At 42.0% G+C, this 25520-nt stretch overlaps 1 protein-coding gene across 6 annotated transcripts in view; it reads left to right on the forward strand.

Moving 5' to 3' along the window:
• The window catches only part of gpat3 (glycerol-3-phosphate acyltransferase 3), a 42551-nt gene extending 22653 nt beyond the window's left edge, over window positions 1-19898 (forward strand). For all 6 annotated transcript variants that reach the window (XM_041199760.1, XM_041199753.1, XM_041199784.1 and 3 more), the window contains 7 exons: window positions 3673-3766; window positions 5027-5142; window positions 6876-6931; window positions 7595-7680; window positions 8972-9100; window positions 15438-15517; window positions 17785-19898. In XM_041199760.1, the coding sequence (XP_041055694.1) occupies window positions 3673-3766; window positions 5027-5142; window positions 6876-6931; window positions 7595-7680; window positions 8972-9100; window positions 15438-15517; window positions 17785-17881 (658 nt within the window). In that variant the 3' untranslated portion in view covers window positions 17882-19898. The remainder of the gene's footprint in view (window positions 1-3672; window positions 3767-5026; window positions 5143-6875; window positions 6932-7594; window positions 7681-8971; window positions 9101-15437; window positions 15518-17784) is intronic.
• The last annotated feature ends 5622 nt before the right edge of the window (window positions 19899-25520 follow it).

A 25520-nucleotide genomic window follows, 5' to 3' on the forward strand; every position in this document is an offset into this window, starting at 1 on the left:
GTTTTTCCTTCAAGATTTTGAGGTTTTTTTTCAGTAATGGTTAATTTGGTTTTGGGAAATGTGCTGATTGAAACATTTATAATTTTTTCGTATTTTAATGTATATCCCAAACTGGTAACTATTCATCCTGGTGTACTATGTCTGAACCAAGTTTCATTTCTGCTCAGTTTCTACTGGTATTCTCAACTGCTAGACTTGTAATGAAAACTAATCTAACTGATGCTATAAATATTGAATGTATTCTGGGGGAAAAAATGCATCTTTAAGAAGTGAAGAGAGCTGAAAGTGGAATTGGAACAGAAATTGACAACAACCAAGGTGTTGATAATATCAAGCAATTGCTTTAAGGGAACTTCTAATTCAACGAAACATCTAGAGACATTTGTGTCTGTGTGTGCGCGCATTGCTGCCTGTGTGCGCGTGTGCACTCCTGTCTCTGTCCCTCTCTGTCTGTGTGCACGTGCGCGCGCCCGTCTCTGTCCCTCTTTGTCTGTGCATGCGCATGCCCATCTCTGTCCCCCTCTGTCTGTCTGTGTGCGCGCCTGTCTCTGTCCCTTTGTCCGCCTGTGCACTTGTGCGCCCATCTCTGTGTGTGTTGTCTCTTTGTCTGTGTGTGTGTGCGCGTGTGTGTGTGTGTGTGAATTGGCTAGGTTTCAGATCTGCTTATTTCAACTTAACAGATTCTGAATGGCCTTTCTGTTTTCTTACTCATCCCACTGAATTCCCAGTGAGATTTAATTTAATTACACAAAACACAGCTACCCATTTTATTCGCTCATGATTAAACAGCCTAAAACTGTTCCAAAACAAGCGTTGCCTACACTGAAATGTGTGGGCTTAATCTGGCCTTCAATTTCCATTTTAATTATTTAGAAGAATCGGCCTTTGAAGGTTCAGTTGGAGGTTTCACCCAACCTGCTGTTGGTGCTTCTGCTTGAGCCAGTTTGTCCACACACCCAGTTCAACTGTGCAACAGAGTAAGCTGCATTGGCCCCTGCAATATGCCTCTTAGTAAAATGTTGCTTGGTGTCAAGTACGGTTTTAGTGTAAATTTTCTGCCTGCGACATACATGGAAATACCTGTCTTCATCCAGTACCTTATTGCGTCAACAAAACACGTCAGGGTTTGATGCGATGAGTTACGTTTGGTGTGCAGGCTGGTTCTGGTTACTGGACAGAAGCTCTTTTGTGCTTCTTTTGGCCCAGTCTTAATGTGAGATATTCTGGTGCAAGCACTAATCACCAGACAGGTAAAGAACGGAGAGGGACACTGGCCTATCTTGGTTCATTCATGCAAGGTGACTCCTCTTCCCCATGAGGCATCCAATGGCTTTCTAGATGCTTCTGGACCAGAATCTTACGTTGATTGGGCGGTTCCGCGCCCGACCCAGATGCACTTAAAATTGCGCAAAATGATGTCAGGCGTGCATCCTGATGTCATCGCGCACACAAGCGATATTGAGGTCGGCAGGTGTGCATGGGAGTCAGAGCTGCGCCCACCGACAATTTAAAAAGTCAATTAAGGCCATTAAAAACCCTGTCATCCACAATTTTGCGCTCGTCTCACAGGCAAAATGGGCAGGCAAGCAGCCCATTTTTAACGAAACCTCACCCAAGGGCGGGATGAAGTGTCCGAGGTGAAATATAATAAAAAAAGATATCGGGGGACTGATGATTTCTGAGCTCTGTCAGGAGCTTGAATCTGTTGCATAGATACAGTTTGGTGCATTTTTTTTCTTGTCAATTAACCTGTCCAGGTCTGCAGCTCCCTGAGGCAGCTCCGCAGCAGCTGTCTGCCTTCAGGGGGAGCTCGCTAGAAACGCCCACCCGCACCCTCACTTCTGTCGGCGCCCGCCCTCTTCCCACCCACCTCGGCAGCGCTGAGGCTTTCTCAGCGTGCGTTTCACACTGGCTGCCTGTTAATTGGCCCAGCCGGCGTGAAATTGCATTCGGAAGCCAGTCGTGGGCGGAAGTGTATTTCGCATCAGCTCCTGGGCCTGCCGACTTGGGGCGCACGCCAACCATGACATTCAGGTCCTAGTTATTTTCCTCCATTGCTCACTCTGGACGGTGGTCTAGGAGTTGCTGACCATCTCTTCGAAGATCATCTGACATCAGCCCTGAATTGACACTCTGCCCTTTGTTTGACTCTCATAGTTTAACCTGAAGTGTTTTGGAGCAGACGCAGGGCCAACTTTTTTGTTTCAGAAAACAGACCTTCATTCAGAAGTCTCTTTCCCTGTTTAACCTACAAGGTTTTGATGATTGGAGAGTTAGGGAGGAGTTTCCCAGATGATCACCACCACACCCCTCCCACCCCCCCCACCCCATTTTGGCCCTGGGTTTCTTTTTCTGTTTCGTTGCCTCTCCCATATTGACATGGCTGCTGGAGGGTAGGAAGTACCTTGCCACAATCGCCCAGGCAGCATGGTGCAAGGCAGGTTTGAAGGGCCAACTTGTCTTCTCTTGTTTGTACCTTCTCTTGTCTTTACCTTGAGGTTGCCAGAGCTTCTCTGACAGTGAACAACACTTCTACTGACCAACAAAAATAGTTTTTTTTTTGTTTTTATATTTTTATTTATGTTGTAAATGTTCATGTATTTGATTAACAACGAAAATTGTGGTGCCTGTAGTTTCTGTTGAGCGTGTTGTGCTGCTGTTTCTAGTTTGGCACTGGCTCTGTTTGTGTATCAGTGTGAGAGGAAAGCATGAGGGTTTATTTCTAGATGGATAACATTGAAAAGCAGAAAGGTTATGCTAAACTTGTATCAAACCCTGTCTACACCACACCTAGAGTATTGTGCACAATTCTCCTTGCCATTTTGTGAAAAAGATAGAGGCACTATAGGGTGCAAAAAAAAAATCACAAGAATTACACCAGAAATGTGGAGTTATACCCAGCAGGAGAGGATTAACAAACTGGGTCTCTCTTTTCTCCTTTCCTGAGAGTTGCGCTAATAGAGATCTTTAAAATTCTGAAAGGTTTTTGACACACAATGTGTGGAAAAACAAAACTAGAGGCCATTAATGTAAAGGTGGTTACCCAAAAAATCAAAAGGGGAATTCAGAGGAAAATTATTTATTCTGAATGGTGAGAATGTGGAAGATGCTGCCACAGGATGTGGTTGAAGGAAAAAAATCATGGGTGCATTTAAGGGGAGACTGGATAAGCATATGAGTGAGAAGGCATGAGAGGGATATGCTGAGTTAGATGAGGCAAGATGGGAGGAGGATTGAGTGGCGCATAAATACCGACATGGACTGGTTGGGTTGAGTGACTTATTTCTGTGCTATACATCCTATATGATCCTATGTAAACAATAGTAAGGGAAAGAATGAACAATGCAGGTATGTTCTTATATGCACTAGCCGTAACTGAGTGCCACTCTGTTCTTGATCGGAAAGTTGTTTAGCTCCCTTCAACAGAGGAGGATAGGACTGGAGTACTAAAGGCAGCTTTGGCCAGTTCTAAAGAAAGCTTGTTCTAAGACAGCTGCTTGGAGACGGTCTTGCAAAGGTTGGGCCAGAATCGCAAGTGCAAACACTGCATTTTTGTGCTTGGTTTAATTTAAGGCCTTGGCATCATTGGCCCTGACAGTATGATATAAATTAGTGCTGGGAATTGTTGACTATTGATGTTGGACAATGTTAATGAATACTTTGTAATTGCAGGGAAAACAGACCAAAGAAAGGAGGTATATGTGTAGCAAACCACACATCACCAATAGATGTCGTCATATTAGCCAACGATGGAGGCTATGCAATGGTGAGATGGATGGTGCTCATATACAACAGTTTAACTTGTCTACTTTGCTTCTATATATTTTTCTTGTTTTGGTTTTATATTAAGAAGCCTTACACTAATTAATTAGGGTTTGAAGTCATTTAATTCCATTTTCTGGGCCACTTAGACAATTTATCTTATCTGAGGTGAAGATTTGTCCCCATCTCTGCTGCATGCTTCCCTACTTTCTTCCCCTCTCTCTTTTACCCCTTTGTCGCTTGTGCTCTCTCTCTCTTGCGCACTCTCTCTCTCTCTTGCGCACTCGCTCTCGCGCACTCTGGGAAACTTGACCTCAAATGTTTACCCTATTAATGGCCACGTGGGTTCACATCAGGAGCCATGTCACCCTGATCTGCCCTGCGGTTGGTCAGTCAAGTGGGTGAGGCTGCAGTGGGGTGGGTTTTGATTGGCAGAAGGGATGCCACTCACCTGTTTACAACCAGTAGATAGGGTTGACTCACTGAGGGACTTTAATTTATGCATGGATTGCACTCTATGGCCCAAGCGCACATGCTCCTTGCCCCTCGCCCTGCCCCCACCATATCCCTGGATGGTGTGCAGTTTTTTTTCCCAGAAATTTGGTTGAAGAGAAAATGGCACTGGAGCCAAAATACCCCAAATAATGGGGCCCACTAACCCGCTTGGACTATTGAGTGACGGCCTGGATAAAACATGCGGATGTACCAGAATCGAGGACACGGCTTGCTGTGCGGTCTCGGACAGTGTGGATGAGCGCTGGGCTGTGTGTCCCCAAATTTGTATTAGAAAATATTGTCCTAGTCAATGGACTATGCTTCCACCTCTAGATTCCTCCTTTTAATTTGAACATTTCAACCTGAAAATGCCATACACATTGAAAAACATGGAAAGACAATGGTTTACAAATCACCCAATACAATACTAATCTGCTGCTGTTCCCTGCTCCCAAACATGGACCTGGCTGTTCATACCAACTCTGTAACCCTAAAAACTAATGGTCTGACATTACGTCTCCTTAATATTTGTTTTGTCACTTTAGAAAGACTATAATGATTTGTGAGCATCAGTCTAATGAGGCGTTGGCAATTTTTATCAAATGTCTAACTAAGCGTTTGAATTGGCAGGCAAAACCCATTATGGGTGCTATGTTAAAGTTGTTTTTTGTGCTTTGTTAATTATATTCCTTCAGTGTGTTAATTTGCGGATGGGGTAAAACAAAAAAAGAATTAGCTGCGAAAAATTAACTGGTCCATTTCTGAATAGGTTGGGCAGGTGCATGGTGGGCTGATGGGAATCATTCAGAGGTCTATGGTCAAGGCCTGCCCACACGTCTGGTTTGAACGATCGGAAATGAAAGACCGCCATCTTGTAATAAAAAGGTTAGATGCAGCGGCTGTTATGTCTGGCATTCATGAACTTGCATTCATTCGAATTTCCTGGTCCCTGGTGCGGATTGAAAGAGTTCAAGTGGAGAAACATTAGGACAATAATAATGATCTGCTTTGTAATTATGACTTCACATATTGTTCACTAAATGCGCCTGTCTTTTCATTGTCTCAACATAGCTGCAGATTTGAATTTTTCAATGTTAATGCTTGAAAATCAAGGTCGCGCCTGCTGTTGTTCCTCCTGTACTAATTAAAAAAGGGCTGTAATTCGGGTTGTCAGCTGCAGCTCAGTGGGAGCACTCTCACCTCCGAGTCAGGAAGCTATGGCTGGGATTTTCTGGACCCACCGCGGGCGAGGTGCCACCCCAGCCAGAAGTCTATTGGCTTGCGGCGGGACTGGAAGATCCCGGCGGGCGTGGAAAATCCCACCTTATGAATTTACTTCCCACTTTCACTTGAGCTCATAATCCAGGCTGATAACCGCACTGAAGTACTGAGGGAGTGAAAGGTGTGCTACTCTTCCTGATTCCTGGCCTATATTTACCCCTCAGCCAAGATCACTAAAACAGACTCTCGGCTCATTCTCTCATTGCTATTTGTGAGATCTTGGTGTTGGTGGCAGCTTGCTGTGTGCTAAAAAGACTGAATTTCTTACATTATAACTGTGATGTACTTCATTGGCTATGGCAGGTTCTTAGCTTGTGAAGGATGCTGTATATGCAAGACAGACAATGATGGAAATACTCAACAGATCAGGCAGCATCTGTGAAGAGAGAACCAGAGTTAACCTTTCAGGTCATTTTCATGAGAACTGAATTCTTTTTCTCTCTACAGATGCTGCTTAACATGCTGAGTATTTCCAGCATTTTCTGTTTTGATTTTGTATTGCCAGCACCTGCAATGTTTTGCTTTTGCCAATTATGCAATTCTTTCTTTCTTTTCTTTGATTAATACAACCAGGATGTCTGTTGTGGCCCCTTCCTGATGTATTGTTGGTTCAATGGGCAGGGCTTTCAGTGACAAGGTGCTGATTGCTGTGAGGTTTAAAAGTTTTTTATTGTCCGTGTGTATAATGTGAACAGTCTTTATTTCTGTGATGCCTGATGGAAATGCAAGCTGCTTATGGGACATTTCAAAATGTTTGCGCTTTATTGTTGAAGGCAGACAATGTTGAACTTCAACTGTCTCCAACTGTTTTGCTAATCTTCATTCAGTTGTTGCTGTTTATTGAAGGTAAACTTCAATGTGCCTGTGTTAATTTCTATTTCAACAAAACAAGTGCAGATCCTACGATGCTGTCTAATTGTATTGTACAATGGGCATGCACTCAAAAAAGTAGAACATGAGTAGGGAATTCAGCCCCTTGAATCTGTTCTGCCATTTAATTAGATCATCATGGGTCTGTATCTTAAGTCCAAGGCGAGCAGATGATGTCATATTTCTTAATACCGTTGCCTAATGTCAATCTCAATTTTGATGTTTCAATTGACCAGCAGACACAAAAAACCTTTTGGGGAAGATCTTTCATGGTAAGGATAATAGCTGATGATGGCGAGTTGAAGTAGCCTTGAGTTTGAGGTTTTTAACACTCATAAATAATTTACCTGTTATTCATGTACCAAATTGAAAGGGAAGGATTTTTAAACGTTGAGAGATATAGTCTTCAAATAATGAAGGAAGATTGTGTTCTCCCTCATTTGATGAACTTTCTCTTCTATTCACAGACTAAGTGATCATGTTGCAGATAAGACAAAATTACCAATTTTAATATTTCCTGAAGGTAAGCACAATTTTGGTGTCAGTATGTTTCATTCTTCATAGTTATTTGAAAGCCTGAAAAACTGTAAAAGTACAAGAGCAAATTAATTTGAATGCACTATCCTATTTAAAGAAACAAATGTGCTTACCTGTCACATAATTTAGTTGAAAAATTGCATAAGCTGTAAGTCTAAACTTTTTTCCCCTCCCTTGTATATCCTTATTGATATTTTGGTACAGTATTCCCTAGACTGAAGGTGTGCGTACCTTTCAGTGATTAGGATACTTTCCAAGACTCAGTAGCTGGCTTATGAGACTCGGGACTGAAAAGATGTTCACCATTGCTGGACTTTGAGTGTCAACAGCTCACGTCAGCTGAGTCTGAGTTCGGAAGATACATTGAGATGCCAGATACTAAATTGACAAATGAAGATTCCTAAATAGGTCAATGAAGAAGTTTTACATTGAAGTGCTTCCTTTCAATTTTCTTCCCCTTTATGAACATTCGTCACACCATAGCAAGCAGAAATGAGTAATACCTTGGAAAAAATGTTGGATGTTGAGCCGGGATGGTTGTTGCTTAGGATGTTATCTTGCTTGATTTGCATTGGAGTCCATTGCAAGTTGTTCTTCCCTTCTGGTATAAATTTGCAAAATAATTCTCGAATATGAAACTTGCTTCCAGGTACCTGCATAAACAATACCTCTGTCATGATGTTCAAGAAAGGAAGTTTTGAAATAGGAGGAACGATATATCCAGTTGCAATCAAGGTAACCCGGTGAAGATTTTCTGAGTTTAACTGTAACCTTTTTTCAGTTTTTCAAAAAATATGTTTGACCTTGAGATATTCAACAGCCTGTGCATAATTGAGGATCAAACTGATCAAGGAGCTCCTGTTGAAGAATCACATTCCTGAAATTCCTTCAGGTGCAAGAATCAATTGGAGGAAATTGCTTTTGCTTGCTTGTAGCTATTTTAAAAAATAACTTCTCCGTTCATAGGTGCCTGGAGTTGTGTGTACCTGCATTCATTCTGTACTCAAGTCACGAGGGAATGTCTAGCTTGTATATCAGTGTACCAGAAAAATGTTGGCCTAAAGCTTTGCTCAGTAGGATGCATACCCTCTAATCTAAGAATATATATGAAGTTATTCACAGTGGCTTTCTCCTGAAAGCAGTTAGCATCAAGTTGTGTTCGTTGTTTATTATTTTCAACTTTCCAAACAACCCAAACTGCCGGGCTGTTGTCTGCAGGCCTTTATGCTTTGGTTTGATGTGCCAAACAGTGTAGATGTGTTGGTATGTCTTATTTGCTGAGGGTGCCTTCTATTCAATTTGAAGCTTTATCGGATCCCTACTTTGTTTTTTGTTCCCAATCGTGCCAAATGGCAAATGGTCAACTTATCCCAGGCTCGCTCTCTCAACAACCTTAAGAGACATGAAGTAACAGCTCAGATGATCATAGAGCAATTGAGCACAGGAATAGAAGGAGGCCATCCAGCAAAAAGCGGTCTAATTAGTCCTACTCTTTCTCTGTATCCCTCCCACTTCAAGTTTTCTATATTCGATTCCCTTTTGAAAGTTACGAAAGAATCGTCTGAAACCATTTTTTCAAGCAGTGCTTTCAGATGATTATAACTTGCTGTGTTTAAAGAAAAACCCCTCATCTCACTTTTGTCTTTTTTGTCAATTACCTTAAATCTGTAACTTCCAGTTGCTGACTCCCTTACCAGTGGAAACAGTTTCTCCTTCTTTATTCTACCAAAACCCTTCATGAGGATTTGTTGTTTCCTCCAATTTTCAGTTATCAGTAGTAGTAGAATGTGTTCCTTTTCTAAGGCAATTGCAAGGAGTCGATTTGTTTGCTTGTTCTCTAAACCAATCCCCCCCGGTTTGACTGTAAGATTTCTGTACCTTTTGGCTGAAGGGGAAAAGGCTGCGTTTGTGAAAACAGAATAATTGTAATTGGTTTCTTTAAAATCCTAACATTTTTACTTGCTGCAATTGCATTGACTGGAGTAATGGGATAATTAGTGAGTTGGTGTCATTGTTTTTGCTGCAGTATGATCCTCAGTTTGGTGATGCTTTTTGGAACAGCAGCAAATATGGGATGGTATCCTACCTGCTCCAAATGATGACCAGCTGGGCCATAGTCTGCAACGTGTGGTACCTGCCTCCAATGACCAGACAGGTAGGTGATTGGTTTGTAACTGATTGATTGTTCTCCTATGGCATTGCAATTGGACAGTCAAGGCTTCAAGTGAAGCAGAATTAGAGATCAGGAGATAAATGATCCAGGAGCACGGGTGTAATTCACTCCCTATTTTATAGGCGTAGCCAGTCCTTATTTTCATGGAAGACTTTTTAATATTTCTTTCAGTTAAATAGGAAGACATATGGTAATTGGGGAAGTAACCAGGTGGAGTTGGTTGGGAAATAGAAGGTTCTCTGCAGTTTAGGCTGGGAGGATCAAACTGTGGGGCTACAGCGCTATTCTTGGTATGAGGATATACTTATAATGTGACAAGTTTACACAGGCAGTTTCCATTACGCTTGTGAATTTAGGAGTTTTTAATAGAAATTTAAAAATAAGGAAAGAGTGCATGACTTGCAAATATATTTTTAATATATTGTAGATATCTGTGTGACAAGAACTTAATCTTGCAATGGTTTTTCATACACTTCTGACAATATTCAAGGCACAAGCAGTATGAACCTGGTTTTTGGTTATGTGGGGAGGAATTGACCACATAGTAATCTATTCCATTACCTTGAGCATTCAAAATACCAACAGTACTGTGCAGCATTCACACCAGTAATATTCTTGAGTTCAAACATTAGGTTTCTGTACGAAGATCGCAAATGGTGCTTGCAGTGTTCTTATCATAATGTTTTAAGTTCCCAAGCCAGCAGCACCCTCATTAACCAATGGTTCAAGTGCCGACTAACACCTGAAGGTCATGTGTTCAAATCTCACCAGGGCAAGTGATGAAAGTGAACTCAAACCATTTGGTAATTTGTGGTTTGACACCAGAAAATGACCATAACAGCTGCTGGATTACCATACAACCCCAACCGGTACTCTAATGTTCCTCTGGGAAGGAAACCTGCACACTGTATCCGGTTTGACCCACATGTGTCTCCAGGCCTCACATTATACTGAAGACTCCTAATGGTCCCTGATCAGGCTTTGTAGCACAGCAAGGATCCCTATTGCAAGAAACTGAGTCTCTGCGTACACACACCCCCCCACACACACCCACACACACACACCCCCACACCCCCATTCTTGAAAATCCTAACCAGACAGTCCAAAAAGTACTCGCAGGGCATGGGTTAGATACGGAGTAAAGTTCCCTTTATTCTGTCCCTCTGCAATGTCGGAGCAAACATTCCCACGGCAGGTACAGTAGGGGTTAGCTACAGAGAAAATTTCTCACGAATTCCCCCATAATAATGTGCTGCATTCTCAACATTAGAACAGCCCCATCTGCCCTTGCGTAACTTTTTTTTGTCTATCCCATTAACCATCTAGTGAGCTCTCTCTCAATCATCTAATTCCCCAAATCATTTTAAATTGTAATAACTGGAGGTTTGTTGAACAGGCTTTTGATTCCTCTTTTAACTCAATTTGAGTTAGTGGTAAACTTTCAATCCACTGAATTGGCAATATTGCAGTCTCAACTCCCTCTAACACTGTCTCTGCAGGAACTTGTACTGCAAGGATATTGGCTGAACTGACGGCTACTGAAGCACACTCTTCAATTTGAACAGATTTACTTTTGGCTTCAGTTTTGCCAAACTTTTCACAAAAGTAATTTAAAAAAAATTAAGAATGTTGAACAACCAGACTGCAGGTTATACCAAGGTCAGGAAGAGTAAGAAAGAGCAGGTCATGGAAACAGAAGTATTTGGTGATACCAAATCTGGGTTTTAAAAGACTAAAATTTATTGAAGGAATTAAGGAATTGCATGGTTTAGAGGAGGTGGGAAAGAATTATTTGGAGACAGTATCAATGTGTGCAAGAAGAGAATGCAGAGTTTCCTCATATGTAGGAACTATGAACTACTCTAAGAATTAAGAATTGTTCATTGGGTAAGAAATATTAATTATGAAAGAGGAAACAGCTTCTTGGGGAGGTTTTTGCAATACAGGAAAGATGGTAAACTCCAATAGTGGTTAGAGGACGTGTTGAGATCAAGAATGTTGAAAGTGTTATGGACAGATGGGGGATGAATTTAAACAGCCCTAATTTCTCCTCACGCTACCCTTCCATAAAGAGGTGTTTTTGATTGCTGATTTCCCCCTTTATAACTGCTGGTGTGTTTCCTTTATTAATAACCCCACAGCAAACTTGAGATAAGTTAAAATAGGGGGGCTGGTTTATTTTACACACACACACACGCGGGAAAGGGTTTTCACAATGTCCCTCCCTTTTGCACTTGTATAATAAAAGAGGGATAAGGGAAAGAAAGAGGAACAGGGGAAGACCACGATAAAAATAAGAGTTATAGTTTCACATGAGTCCAGAATCAAAAGTCCAGTAGTGTATTCCGTCTTTCCCAGAAGTGAGGACTTCCACAATGGGAGAAGCACGTAGAGATGAATTAGTATTGAAGGTACAGATGCAGTAGTTCCAATGTTCCAGTAATTCACAGTATAGCTGAGGGCCAGGCAGCCTACCTAGACCAAGCTCTTTTTGCTGCTACCTGTTAGATGATAAAATGGTAGACTGCCTGGGCCCAGTTCCACAATATTACAGGTTCTAGCAGCTTGGTGATGGAGGTGGGGAGGGGGTGTTGGGGGAGGTCAGGTGAGGTGGAATACCTCACACTTCTTCTCCTGGTTGTTGGAAAAAGGATGTCTTTTCCCAGGTCTGGAATCTTGAGGTGTTTAATAGAGGAGTCAGGGTTCCTTTTGTCCTTTGCAACATACCCATTGGGTGGAGCCCTGCTTTAGAGATGCAAGGGGGGATGGTGCGGATTGGTGCATTTCTTTGGAATTTGATTGTCAGCTGCCGCTGAGGGCATTATCACACATTTAAAGATAGTGAGGTCCCTGCTGGTTTCTAAAGGTTAGAAATTCCTTTGATATGAATTATGGCTAATCAGCGTAATGCGTTGTCCATTTTTAAAATAAAAATAATTTTATGAAGTAGCCGGGCCAAAAGATAAAGGATTGTCACGGTTCAGGATTTTGTGGAGGTTTTTTTTTAAACAAAGAAGACTTTAGACATAAGTGTGTTTAACTTGAATGTTGGTGTTTATTCAGAAGGTTCAGTGTGGGGTTGGCCATCCATAGGCAACCAAGAGGTAATTTACGTAGCAGGTTTTACAAGCTCAGGACATCCCAAAACACTTTAGAGCAAATTATGTTATTCCTGCATGTAGCCATTGCTGAAATGTGAGAAACATGGCAGCCAATGTGTGCACAGCAAGCTCCCGTGAACAGCAATATGATAATGACCAGTTAATTTTTTTTTTAGTGATGTTGGTTAATGATAAAGATAGGCCAGGGCACTGGGGAGAACTCTCCTGACTTTTAATGTATTGTCTCGGGGCCTTTTTATGCTCACCTGAGAGAGCAGACAAGTCTAACATCTCATCTGAAAGATGGCATCTCTAACAGTGGGTCGGCATCGGGACCAAGATCAGGAGCGGAACTGGGATCCCTCAGAACACCTCCGTGGTCATGACAACGTACCAGGAATTCATTCAACAGAATGAAGAGCGTGATGGTGTTTGGTTCAGCTGGAATGTGTGGCCATCCAGTCGACTCGAAGCTACGCGCATGGTGGTTCCTTTGGCTCGTCTCTCTACTCCTTTATTGCATTGAAGTGTCTGAGTGCATTTTGCGTTTCATTGGGACTTGAACCTACAACCTTCTGACTCAAAGGAGGTAGGGCTGCCACTGAGGCATGGCTGCCACTTGTTGGATAGGCAGTTTTGCACAGATCCTGAACATTTTTGTGTAAGGTCTGGACATTCAAAAAGGCATCAAGCACCTTGGTATTAGCAAGTCTTTTGATTTGCAAGGCAAGGTCATGAAAAATCATCACAGGTGCCAGAAACCAGTTAGCCAGGGTGACTGAAAGACTGAGAGTTTATGTGACACCTCTGCCCTGTTCAGAGAAGCATCATGTATTAATGTTCAGTAGCGAACCCATTGAAGCAGGCTAGTGTATTAATTTTGTAACATGAACAGAGGTCAAGCTGATTGTATCAAGTGACTGTCATCATAATCTTTTCTGTGTTTTACCCACTGTGGGATAAAGCAGTTTCACAATTGAAGCCAACAAGGCCTCATCTAGAGTTAGTTTAGAGAGCTTAAAGACATGCACATGCTTAGTTAAGGAGATCTGGTCCTGTGCACAAGGGAGCTAACTTCTGGATCTTATTAGAAAGTAGGCAGGCAGACAGACAGACCGCTTAAGTGAGTGACTGACATCACCGAATCTGCAGCAGATTCAAATTTGGAATGAGGATAAAGGGTGGAAATAGCGAGATGGAGAACTTTTGAATGTAATTGCTTTTAAATAATTGCGTGCACCTCACTGTTCTCTTTGTAAAATTTATGACTGACTATACACTTAAAAGTCTTGTGTAAAGTTTGTCGTACCGGATTTATAGCATTGAATGTCCCTCACTGTGCAACTTAAAATATGTATGTATTTGAAAAAAAAAATCTGTCACTCATTTGCAACTGGTTTAAGTAATCACTGTTTAATTAAGAAGCTAATTTGCTCAAACGTCTCAACAGCTAGGAAAAACTACCAGGTATAAAATCATGAGTGTACACCAAACCAGCCAAATAAATTACAAACTTTAAAAAAAAACCTACCCACCCGAAAGCACCAAATAACAGATAGGAGAATAATCCAAAACAAATCTCATTGTGTCAGTCCACTGATCCACTGCTCGGTATGTTTCTAATTAAATTTAAAGCTAGTACATGAAAAATTTCAAAATTCTTAAAAGAAAAACATCCAACTCCTACTTGGCTTCACTGTTCTGTTATCAGAGCTGATGGACATCACTACGGGAGAGGAGAACAGAGAGAAATAGAGGGATGGCGCAAAGTGATGTCTGCTGTTTGGGAAGTGGCTGAGTGTCAGCATCTGGAGACCATATGCAGCTCGAGATGTGTAAACAGAAAATGCTGGTGATGCTCAGCAGGTCTGGCAGCATCTGTGGATAGAGAAACAGAGTTAACGTTTTATGTCAAATATGACTTCTTCAAAAATTCAGGCATTCAGAAGAGCAGGAGCTCTGAAGAGTCATGTTCAACGTGAAACTTTAACTCTGTTTCTCTCTGCACAGATGCTGCCAGACGTGCTGAGTATTTCCAGCCCTTGCTTTTTTTTATATTTCAGACTTCCAGCATCTGCATACTTTGCTTTTATCGGTGTGAGATGTGCTGGAGAAGCTGTGTATTCACCACCTATTGGAGGTCATGGGGGAATGCATGGTTAAAGCAACTTAGCTGTGTGCTCATCATTGAGCAGAGCAGAAAGCCAGGCCCCGAGCTGCAGAGTTAAGTATGCGAGTTAGGCCGTGCCACTGTTGGTGATAGATCTTGGCAGAATGCAGTACCAGCCGCATTACATCTGCCAGAATTACTCATGGTACAAGGTATGCATTAAACCCAGGTAGGCATAAAAGGCAGTGAGACCTTGACACCTTGAATGGGATCATAAGAGGCTATGTCGTTTGGGAAAGACTGAATAGTCTTTTCTCTAGCAAAAAGAAGGCTGAGGGGGTGACCTGATAGAGATCTTTGAAATTTTGAAAGTGTTTGATAGGGTAGATATTGAGAAGGTATTTCCACTTTTGGAACAGACAAAAATCAGGGGCCATAATTGATAGTCGCCAATAAATCCAAGAGGGACTTCAGGAGAAACTTTACCCAGTAAGTAGATAGAATGTAGAACTTGCTACCATGTGAAGTAGTTGAGGTAAAGAATATTGATGCAATTAAGATGAAGCTAGATAAGTACATGAGGGAAAACAGAATAGAAGGATTTTGGCTGTGGAGTTACAGTGCATTAAAGTTGGGAAGAGGCTGATATGGAACACCAACACTGGCATAGACCAGTTGTGTGAGATGGCCTGTTTTAGTTCTGTAAGTTGTATATAATATAGGAGAAGGTGTTTGACTGTGAGTATACTTTTCAACTGTACACAATGCTGTGGGAAATTGAACATGTATATTAGATGCTTGGTAATGCCCCAATTGTAGAACTACTTAGCGTGGAGAGCCAGTGCAAACACAATGGGCCGAATGGCCGCCTCCTGAACTAACAATTCTGCGATTCTGTGATTCTTTACATGAGCAATGCCACAGGAGGTCTGAATGCGCTGTGGTGAAATTGCAATTTAGAAAATGAAATGCTTTAAAAACCCTTTTGCAGAGTCACCTTAGTCAACTTGCATTTTTTCATTAAGAACCGACTCTCTCTCTCTGTTGGCCCCATCAGGAATGGTGTGATTGCTGAGTAACGGTTTGCCTCTCCCTTCACTCTCTACAGGAAGGTGAAGATGCCGTGCAGTTTGCCAATCGAGTCAAAGCAGCCATAGCTCAGCAGGGAGGCTTGGTGGATCTCGCCTGGTAACTAACTCGTGCACGCGTTTTGAATCGATAATAGAGTGATTGTTTGGAGACTTCCCTTTTTTAAGAATTGGATTTTGATTGAACTTTTATCTACCAAGTTAGTGGAAAGGGGATGAAAAGCAAATTTGTTTTATGATTGGGCAGCAGTTAAGCTTTGTAATTCTTTGGCAAGAGGATGGAGGAGAAAAAGAAGACAGTCAGTTTGTTTTTCTTTTCCTGTGTGATGGAGCATTTTGTTTCCATTACTCAACGGCAGAGGCTTAGCTTAGAGCTGTCAAAACTCACCCAGATTAGGAGTTTTAGCGACATGAAACTCAATACACACAATCTCCAACAGTCGGGTTAAAAGCCTACTAACTATTTGATCCACTCAGCTTTTGTTTGCAGACCAGGCTGTTTATGTTTGCAGCCTAAATGTCATGGCTTTTTGTTCTTTCACCTTACTCCTATGTAAGTGGTAATGGATGCTGGATATAAGAAATTAAAATCAGGAAATGCTGGAAACACACAGTTTGGGTAGCATCTTTTAGGAAGTGAGAAACAGAGTTAACATTTTCTGGTTGATAACCTTTCCTCAAAACTCTGAGGCATTATGTCAGCTGCCTTGTCCAACCTGAACTTTCTGTCCCTGAAACCCTCACCCATGTCTTTGTCATCTCCAGACACACTGACACCAACATTTTCCTTGCTCTCTTACTTCATCCTCTATAAACTTTAATTTGTGAAATCCTCTGCTGTCCCATCTTGTTTTATGCCAAATGGTGCTTGCTCATCACCCTTCACTGATCTACATTGACTTCCTTTTCTCCATTGCCTTAAACCTGAAACCTTCGTCTCTGTCTTCAAACCCCTCTGGCCACGCCCCTTCCTGTAATCTCTCTCTCTTTTTATCTCCATCCCATGACCATGCCAATCCTATGACTTTGGCCTCATGTGCTTTCCCCACCCCATTTACCCCTTTATGGTGGCTAGGCCTTCAACCCATCCTGAGGCCAGCTGTGAAGTTACCTTTCTAAATCTCTCTACCTTTGTCTTCTCCATTAGAAATCCTCTCAAAACTCATATCCTCAACCAAGTCCTCCATCACCTGTCTGTACCTCATCCTCCGTGGCTCAGTATATGCTCCCCTTAAACCCTCTGTAATGTACTTGGAATGTACGATGTTTAGGATGGAAGTTGTGTATTCATTGCTTTTCAGGATGAACTGTCCGTGTTTTCTCTCCCCACAGCAAGTGACTGAGAGTCATTTTTCCCTTGCTGTATTTGGCTATTTCTATTTATTTTTGTCAATATTTTCCTTCCCTTTGGCCCAGTAACTTTAAAAGAATCCCATTGCAAGGCGCAGTTTTATCCTTTTCATTGATGGAGTGATGTCACTTATGGCCTGTAAAGCCCTGGCACCTGACGACTCTTTGCCTGTGATAGCATTAACCGGTGTACTTCATCTCTGAGTGCAGTATTGGCCATATTGATTTGTTGTCACATAAGTAGACCTCTCCTCCCAAAACAAGCCACGTGCAATTTACTTTGTATTCGGATGGCTGCTATCCTGCCATTCGCACCTCGAAATGACGCACCTTTTTGTTTCTTTACTTTCCCATTACCTGTCCTGGCGTCCACCCTCTCACAGATCTTCCCTTTTGCCACTTCTCCCCACCCCCTCCCAACGCCCCCTTTTCACTTGCTTGGAACCTATTAAATTTCTAACTTTTCTCACTTTTTTGTGATAGCAGATCATCCACCTGAAATGTTAGCTCAGTTTCCCAACCCACAGATGCTGTCAAGCCTGCTGAGTATTCCCAACGTTTTCTGCTTTTAATTATTTTCAGATTTCCAGCATCCGGAGTACTTTGCTTTTGTACAATTGGGAGCGTCTACCATCCTCTGGGACAATGGGGTTACAGATGGGGTGGGGTGGGAGGTTTTGGGGGGGCATGCTGAAGAGAATGATAGTGGAGACAAAGAATCTTAAAAATTTATGAGGAAGATTATACCATGCTAAATAACCTAGTGATAGCACAACTAATAGCTCCTTAGCAATTCTGCCAAGCACGGGAAACACACAATCTTCTAATCCTGAAGCTAACAAAAGATTACTGTTTCAAATGGATTTGGATATTATCAAAATTCATCCAAGGATGAGTATCTGGCACAAGTATTAATGCTTTATATGTTTTCTCTCGAGGTTTCTAGTCAATCCAAGCCCTGTCCTTATAAATTCCTAAATCTCAGAAGATGAGACTGAATATTTTCTTTTCATTTAGGGATGGAGCTCTGAAAAGAGCCAAAGTTAAAGACAACATGAAAGAACAGCAACAGAAATGCTACAGCAAGATGATCTTTGGGGAAGAAAGCAGCTGAAGAGAAATGAGATGTTAGTCTATTAGTCCTTATGGTCATTGTTTACGTCTTCATGCATTCAGGTTTTCAATGAATGTCTTCTCTTTATTTTTGTAAACTGAACAAATTTATACATTGAGTCCCAAATAGAACAATATCTATAAATGATAATGATCTAAATGTGTTTTTTGTTTTGTTTTGTGGCTAATCTCTGATCTAGTGATAGGTGATTAGTGCGTCTGTCCTAGTTGGTTTGTGTTCTCTTCGAAGCAACGCTTCAGTATAATAAATGCAAGGGGATGGCAGGCTTCGGTCAAGATCTTCACCTGTGATGTGTTTCCAAGACTGTGTTGAAACGTGATGTTAACTTGCTTTGTCTTGGTTGCCACCTCTCTCCATGCACCTCTAAAAGCAATGAGTAGCAGAGGGTCCTCTTATCCAAGAGAGAGTAAGGTTTGACGCGTTTTGCTACAGGCATAGGAAATGCCACAAAGGCAGAACTGGCAATCAGCAGGCTGAGGGTTAATGTAGTTATAGGAAAAGGAGGAAAGTGTGACAGAGATAAAAATATGTAGTTTCTGAATTTTACTCGGGGTTTACATGGCTTACAGTGGCTTCTTTTTCTATACCCTTAGGTCCCCCTGCAAGGATCGAGCCGTGACACACCCTATTCCTGTTCATGCTGCCCCTTATAATCTGAAATCATGTCAGCTTTCACATGTACTCTGATGATACCAGGTCTACCTCAGCAACACCTCTCTTGACCCCTTCCCCCATTCCCTTTGATTTGTCACACTGCTTGTACAACATCCAGCACTGGATGAGCAGAAATTACCCCCCCCCCCCCCAGATAAATACTGGGTCAACCAAAATCATTGTCTTCAGTCCCCACCACAACCTCCATTCCCTCGCTGCTGACTCTGTTCTTTAGGTCACTGGTCCTAACATCTCCTTATGTGGCTCCGTGTTAAATTTTGTCAATGCTTCTGTGAAGCACTTTAGGACATTTTAGTATGTTAACAGCACAATATAAATGCCTGTTGTTGTTGTTGTTAGACGTTAAATGTGTTGTCTGGTAATTTCAGGACTATTAATACTTTGATTAAATATGTTGGAGTAGCTGGAATGAAGAGGGTCTGGTTCTGGAAAACTAACGGCAAGTGGATTCTACAATCTGTAGGTCCTTCTAATAACAGCCAGTCAGTTATCAGAGTTTGCTGTCAGGGCAATGTACGGGACCGTATCAATGGACTGGGATTTGCCGATATATTATTAATAAACATTTCTGTAACTATTATAACTGCAGCAGGAGGTTCTTCAGTCTTCACACTGTAATTGGGGAGGGCACGTGTTCTAGGCTAGGTGAGGGAATGTAATGGTTATCACACACAACTGGAGCTCCTTTCAAAATAACTCAATCTGTAACGGGTTTTCCAGTCAGTATGATGCGAAGGGTAAAATGGATCTTCTCAGATTTGTGCAAGTTCTAATATTAAATATATAAAACGCCAAAGAGAATTTTGCAACCCAGCAAAATCTGACGATGAATATTCAATTGATACGCTTTGAGTATCCTTTATCCGAAACCCTTGGGACCAATTGTGTTTCAGATCTCATATAATTTTGGCTGCAGATACCGTAAATAGGACTAGGCCTACTTACATTACAATGGCTGAAGCCTAGACTAGCTGTAGTCTAAAGTAAATAAAATGGCTAGAAAAGTAAGATGTACCACTGAATTATAAATACGGGGTACTGGTAATAAGTTCCCACCTGTGGCGCCATCTGCAACTCTGCATGTCGGAGAGGGTTTGCAAGGTGAACATTGCAGACAAACAACTAGACATCCTGTGCTAAAGGTTGGGTGTGCTCAGTGAGGTTTGTGTCTGCTCAGGTTGTGTTGGCTCGGGTTACAGACCTCTCGTGCTAAAGGTTGACAAGGTTCAAAAAAATTGCAGTTTTTGAATATGTTAGGGTTTTCGAATTTATGGACAAAGGATACTTGACCGGCCTGTAATAAAATGATACAAAATCGTTACTTTTTTTTTCTGTCCCATCCTTTTCAAACTAAGCTAATAATTTATTTTCAATCTTGTTACTTATACTGATGCACACCGCACAATACTGCAGAATCACAGAAACGTCACAGTTCAGGAGGAGGCCATTTGGCCCATCAAGTCTGCTCTCCGAATGAGCAGTTCACCTAATGCCATTCTCCCACCTTCTCCCTGTAACCCTACACATTCTCCTTTTTGAATGCTTAAATTAAACCTGCCTCCACCACACTCTCAGGCAGTGCATTCCAGACATTAACCACTCATTGCCTGAAATTATCTCACTTAATACATAATTGGTTTTAAAACAATAAAAAGCCATGCATACTCAGTGATTCTTTTCAATAACGTTTAAATTGACTCTTTGAATTGTTATGTGACAAAGACACCACAGGGTCTCTCTTCCTAGCTATTTCGTGTGGAATTACGAAGAAATAATATTCAAGATACTTGTATAACTTCCTGTGACATCCCAAAAAAGCCCTAAAAGCAAAGGGACATTTCTAAGTAATCAATACAATTAATCTTCTCCAAGGCGTGAGCTAATATTTGTCACCTGACCATAACTAAAAACATTCCCACTAACTGTTGAGAGTTCAGAAATTTGTGCACAAGAAACATATCAGAAGTGCAAGAAGCTAACGAAACAAATTTAACCTGATGTATTCTGGATCAGACAGTTCCAAAACTAAGGGTACTACCTCCCATAAACTAGGCTTTTTCTCCCATGACACCAAGGCCAGAATTATCTGTTCGGCATGTGGGGGCGAGCCCCACACATTGACGCACAAATTTAACCTGATGTATTTTGGATCAGACAGTTCCAAAACTAAGGGTACCACCTCCCATAAACTAGGCTTTTTCTCCCATGACACCAAGGCCAGAATTATCTGTTCGGCATGTGGGGGCGAGCCCCACACATTGACGCACAAATTTAACCTGATGTATTTTGGATCAGACAGTTCCAAAACTAAGGGTACCACCTCCCATAAACTAGGCTTTTTCTCCCATGACACCAAGGTCAGAATTATCTGTTCGGCATGTGGGGGCGAGCCCCACACATTGATGCACAAAATTAGGTGTGCGTCCTGACATCACCACACGTGTCATTCCGACTTTCCATTTGGCAGGAGCGCACTGGAGCCGGTTGTACACCTGACGAACTGTCAAAGGCCTGTTAAGGCCATTAATAAGCTAATTAACCTAATTGTTAAGGCTGCCCGTCCAACATTAAGGTTGGCGGGCGGTTGGAGGGGGCGGGGGGGGAGGCAGGCAAAGAGCCCAGGCGGCCTTCGCATTTTTCATGAAACCTCATCCACCGGGAAGAGGTTTGATGAAGGGTGTATTAAATTAATAAGTATTTTTTAAACATTTGATAAACATGTCCAAGCTCGTGACACTGTCACATGAGGGGACCTATGTAATTGATTTTTAACTTTTTTTATTTTGATGTTTCAAATTGAATACAATCTCCCTCAGGCAGCTCTGTGCCTCAGGGAGATTTCTGCATTTTTTTCACGCGCACGCCCCGACTCTCCCTCCTCCCCCTGACCTCACAGGTAGCGCTCCAGGCATGCGTCACGCCTGCCCACGTAAAATGGCGCGCAGCTGATCGGCTCCGCTCCTGACTGGCCTGTCCGACTGGGAGAAAATTCTCCCCCAAGACCCAAAAAGCACCTCTCCCTGCCATGGCTAATGAAGTCCATTTTAAATTCATGTTTCTCTGACTTATCCAAGTTGAAAAAAGAAATGCAGTGTATTCGTTTTCTTGACGAGGGCATGACTACCTCTGCTTCCATCGCAAGTACGTGCAAAGAGAAGCAAATGGAAAGCCTACACCATTATTTAAGTTTGGAGACAGTTTCTGACTAAAAGTTGAGGGTGGGATGTCCTAAAAATGTGACCTTAAAATACAGTCAGATTGAATGCTTGAAAAGAAATGGGCTAATGCTGATTAAGTCATGAAGTCTACTAGTGCAACCAATACATTCCTTACCTATGATAGAAAACAATTAATCAAGATCACAGGCCTGTACACTGTTTAGACGGGACATAAAGATGTCCTTCCTTATCAGGACTGGTTTCTGGTCCTTTGTGAGCAAAGAACTGAGAAGTTAAGGAATAAATGAGCAACTTTGCATCTATGTGTGACACAGTGAAAGGTTGGATGGCTATACCAGGCAGATATAAGTCCGTCGCTTAGATGCACGAGTTTCTCTGCGATCGAGGAGGGTGAGGTTTTAAGCTAACTAGTTCACATCCAGCGACCAAGATGGAAGGTGAATTGATCCAGGAGGAAGAGGTAGCAGCACCTCTACAGTCAAAGGTTTATATACTGTCTCAAAAGGTTAACACCATCCGTCAAGAGGAAGGTGAAGTAACCAGTTCATCCATGCAAACTCACGAACAAGCTTGAGCAAATTCGGAAAATATCCCTAACTACAGATGTATAGACTTTGGGCAAGAGACTGGCTCGATTGCTGTTAACTAGCCAGCTATCGAAAGAGTCTAATCAAAAGTCTCAGCCACTGGTGCCTACTGAAAATTTTTGAGAAGTTAATACTGAATTGCAACTGTATTTATTTAATTATTAACCTTATCTACTAGCTATTTACATTGTGCTTAAATGCTGTGAACTGATTCTACGGTCAATAAACAATTGCAAGTTCATGACTTTTTGCCTGACTTCCTTAATAGTTGGCAAGAGTGTTGATTCATTCTCACAGTCTGAATCCTGATGCGAGGTTGGTGCTGTAAATGTTAATATAATTTGAGCTGGTTGATGTAAAGCAGTTTGGTGAGCCAATATTTAGGCTTCATGAACTCCTAGGCCTAGATTGGGTGGTAAACCTCAGACGATTCTTCGAGGAGTTCTGGGGCCTTGATGAATGTTCTTGTCAGGATATTGATTCGGGTGCTCTCGCAGCATCTAGAATTTAAACAAAAGACAAGAAAAGTGCAGATGCAGGGAGTCAGAAACAAAACCAGGAAATGTTGGAAACACTCAGCAAGTCACTCACCCTCTTTTGCTACAGCGCTCAAGAAGCCCCAGATTAGGGGGTACAGCATATCAGTAAGGAAACTGTTCCCTCAGCAAAAATAACTTGTTAGCTAAACAACAACAGACAATGATTAAAAAAAAAATAAACTCAGCAGATCAGTCAGGATCCGTGGAGAAAATAGGTTAGTTGATATTTGAGGTGTGGATCCCAGATCATAACCACTGCTCCTACATTTTCAGATAACAGGAGGTGCTTATAGTTTTGCTGTTGCCATTTACTGATCCTCTGGATTCATCTTTTGCTTCTTTATTTGTCTCTTTTGTCATTTAATGTCTCCTGCCTTTAGGGTTGCCAGCTGTGATTAAATGTATTCCTGAAGGTTTCTTCACATGACTTGTCCCCACTCACCAGCCTTAGTTGGCCAACACATTCATCCTTGTGACTCACTGCCTTCCTACACCAATTGGAAAGCAAAGAGATTTGTTACTCAGTTGCTTGACTGTCAGATGCTTGAAAAGAACATGAAGATATTCTGTCTCCAGTAAGAGCTGTTTGGTTGTACGGAGATATGATTGTCTGGGCCTGAAATGCATTCCACAGATTCCCACATGTTGCCGTCACGACACACCACCATCTGTCTAATCTTATTTATTTCATTAGTCAATTAGTTATTAATGTACACAGCTAAAGTAATAGCAAGTCTCCTAGCTGGGAGACAAAAGAACAATACTCACCAGCTACTGGAGGCTGAAGATACTCCTCCTCCACCTCTACATTGAACTTCAACCTGTACCAAATTCCCTACTTAGCACTCATTCCTTGTCACACTCAGTCCCCATCTTACCTTGTGCTCCAACTGGGAGATAGGCAGGAACATGACTGGGATCCCAGAATTCTTTCAAGTGCAGGATTGAACAGTGGTGGGAACCTTTGCATGGTGCTATTGATTAACACAACAAGTGTTCTCATTAGTCTATCGAGTTTGGCATTGCAGAGATGTTAAATTTGTGGAGCTTAAATCAGGTACAAAAGCCAAGAGTGACTAAAACTTGTGGGACTGAGGCTCCCCGTTCACTCCTCTGTGTTCAAAAGCTGGTGGATTTGGCATTTATACTATAATTGTAGTATTGGTGCACAATGAAAGCACTTCACACTGATGGTAAGCTTGTGGTGTCCAAATTCCTCCATGTCCTCTCTCCTTCCTTTCTCAGTATCCTCTAACCCTAGAACCATCCCAAAACTCTGCATTCCTCCAACTCTGGCCTCTTGTGCATCTCCCAAATCCTTTGCCTCACCGTTGGTTGCCGTGCTTTTAGTGACCTAGGCTCTAGAATCCACCCTCCAAACCATTTCACCTCTTTACTCTCTCCTCGAAGATGCTGCTTAAATCCTACCTCTTTGACTAAGCATTGGTCACCCGTCCTAAAATCTCCTCCTGTGGTCAATTTCAACATTTACCTTATTCAGCTCACAGGGAAAAAATTAGGATGTTTTGTTGTGTTCAAGGCTCTTTACAAATGTTAAATGGCTGTTGATTTTGTGAATGAACCCTTCAATAACTTGCTTAGTTTAGAAAAAGCAGAAGTTCAGTTACGCTGAACTTGAAGTCACTGCAGCTGAAAGTTGATACATTCTTGACATTGACTCAAAGACTTTAATCACAAGAATGTGTTGAATTGGCTGCTACTTCAACTGGTGAACTTGACCTGTATCTTTCTGCACACTTTGCAAAAAAAAGTGAGACAATGATACTGATGGTTGTGTAATGTAATTATGGGAATCAGTCCATCCAGAAACAGATTAAATGTGTTATGACTTGAGGCAGTAGGTTCTATCTTTTGATATAAGGTAGCACAAAGAACAGGACGACAACTGTAAAAAAGGATGTGTACCCAGACAGATGACACTTTCAGTAGTGGAGAGACACTCCAATAGGTTATCAAGGGATAATTTCCAGGGTCTCATAACTGCTGTGGTAATGCATATGAATGGTGTGCGTTATATTTGGTTTCTTCTTTGACCTGAGTTCCACGTGGCCTTCGGTGGATGATTGTCCACTTTTTGGGCAAGTAGCATGAGAAGGATTTGACTCTGAATCCCACGCAGAGTTTCTGGATGGATTTAGAAAATGGACTCTGGCAGCATTTCCTGTACACTTACATAAACTTATGTTGTTCAATTTATACTCTAGTCATATATTGACAGGCTGGCTACAGATCTTCAGTTCTCAAGAAGTTCACCTTTAGCATGGAATGGGAGTCAGGTACTTTTTCTACCCTTTTCCGAACAGGATGCAGTCTCCTATCGCTGGGCAGGCATGGACTGTGTGGAACTCCAAGTAGGCTGCTGTTTCAATTTACACTGGAATTCAGGTTGTCAGGCACTTCAGCAGGTGTTTTGACCAATGGACCAATGCTACTGAGTTAAGTCTGGCTAACTCATGACATCCACATTTTCCAGCAAGGCTCAAGTAGAGTAGCTATGATGGGCAGTTGCTCTGACCACTTCGGTTTCTCTGCCTTCCTGACCTTTACCAGTGCCCAAGCTGAGAGGTAGCTCAGATCAAACCGAGCAACGGCCTGTACGACTGAGCTACTGGGTGGC

The sequence above is a fragment of the Carcharodon carcharias genome, chromosome 1 (assembly GCF_017639515.1).
Source record: "Carcharodon carcharias isolate sCarCar2 chromosome 1, sCarCar2.pri, whole genome shotgun sequence".
Taxonomy (NCBI): domain Eukaryota; kingdom Metazoa; phylum Chordata; class Chondrichthyes; order Lamniformes; family Lamnidae; genus Carcharodon; species Carcharodon carcharias.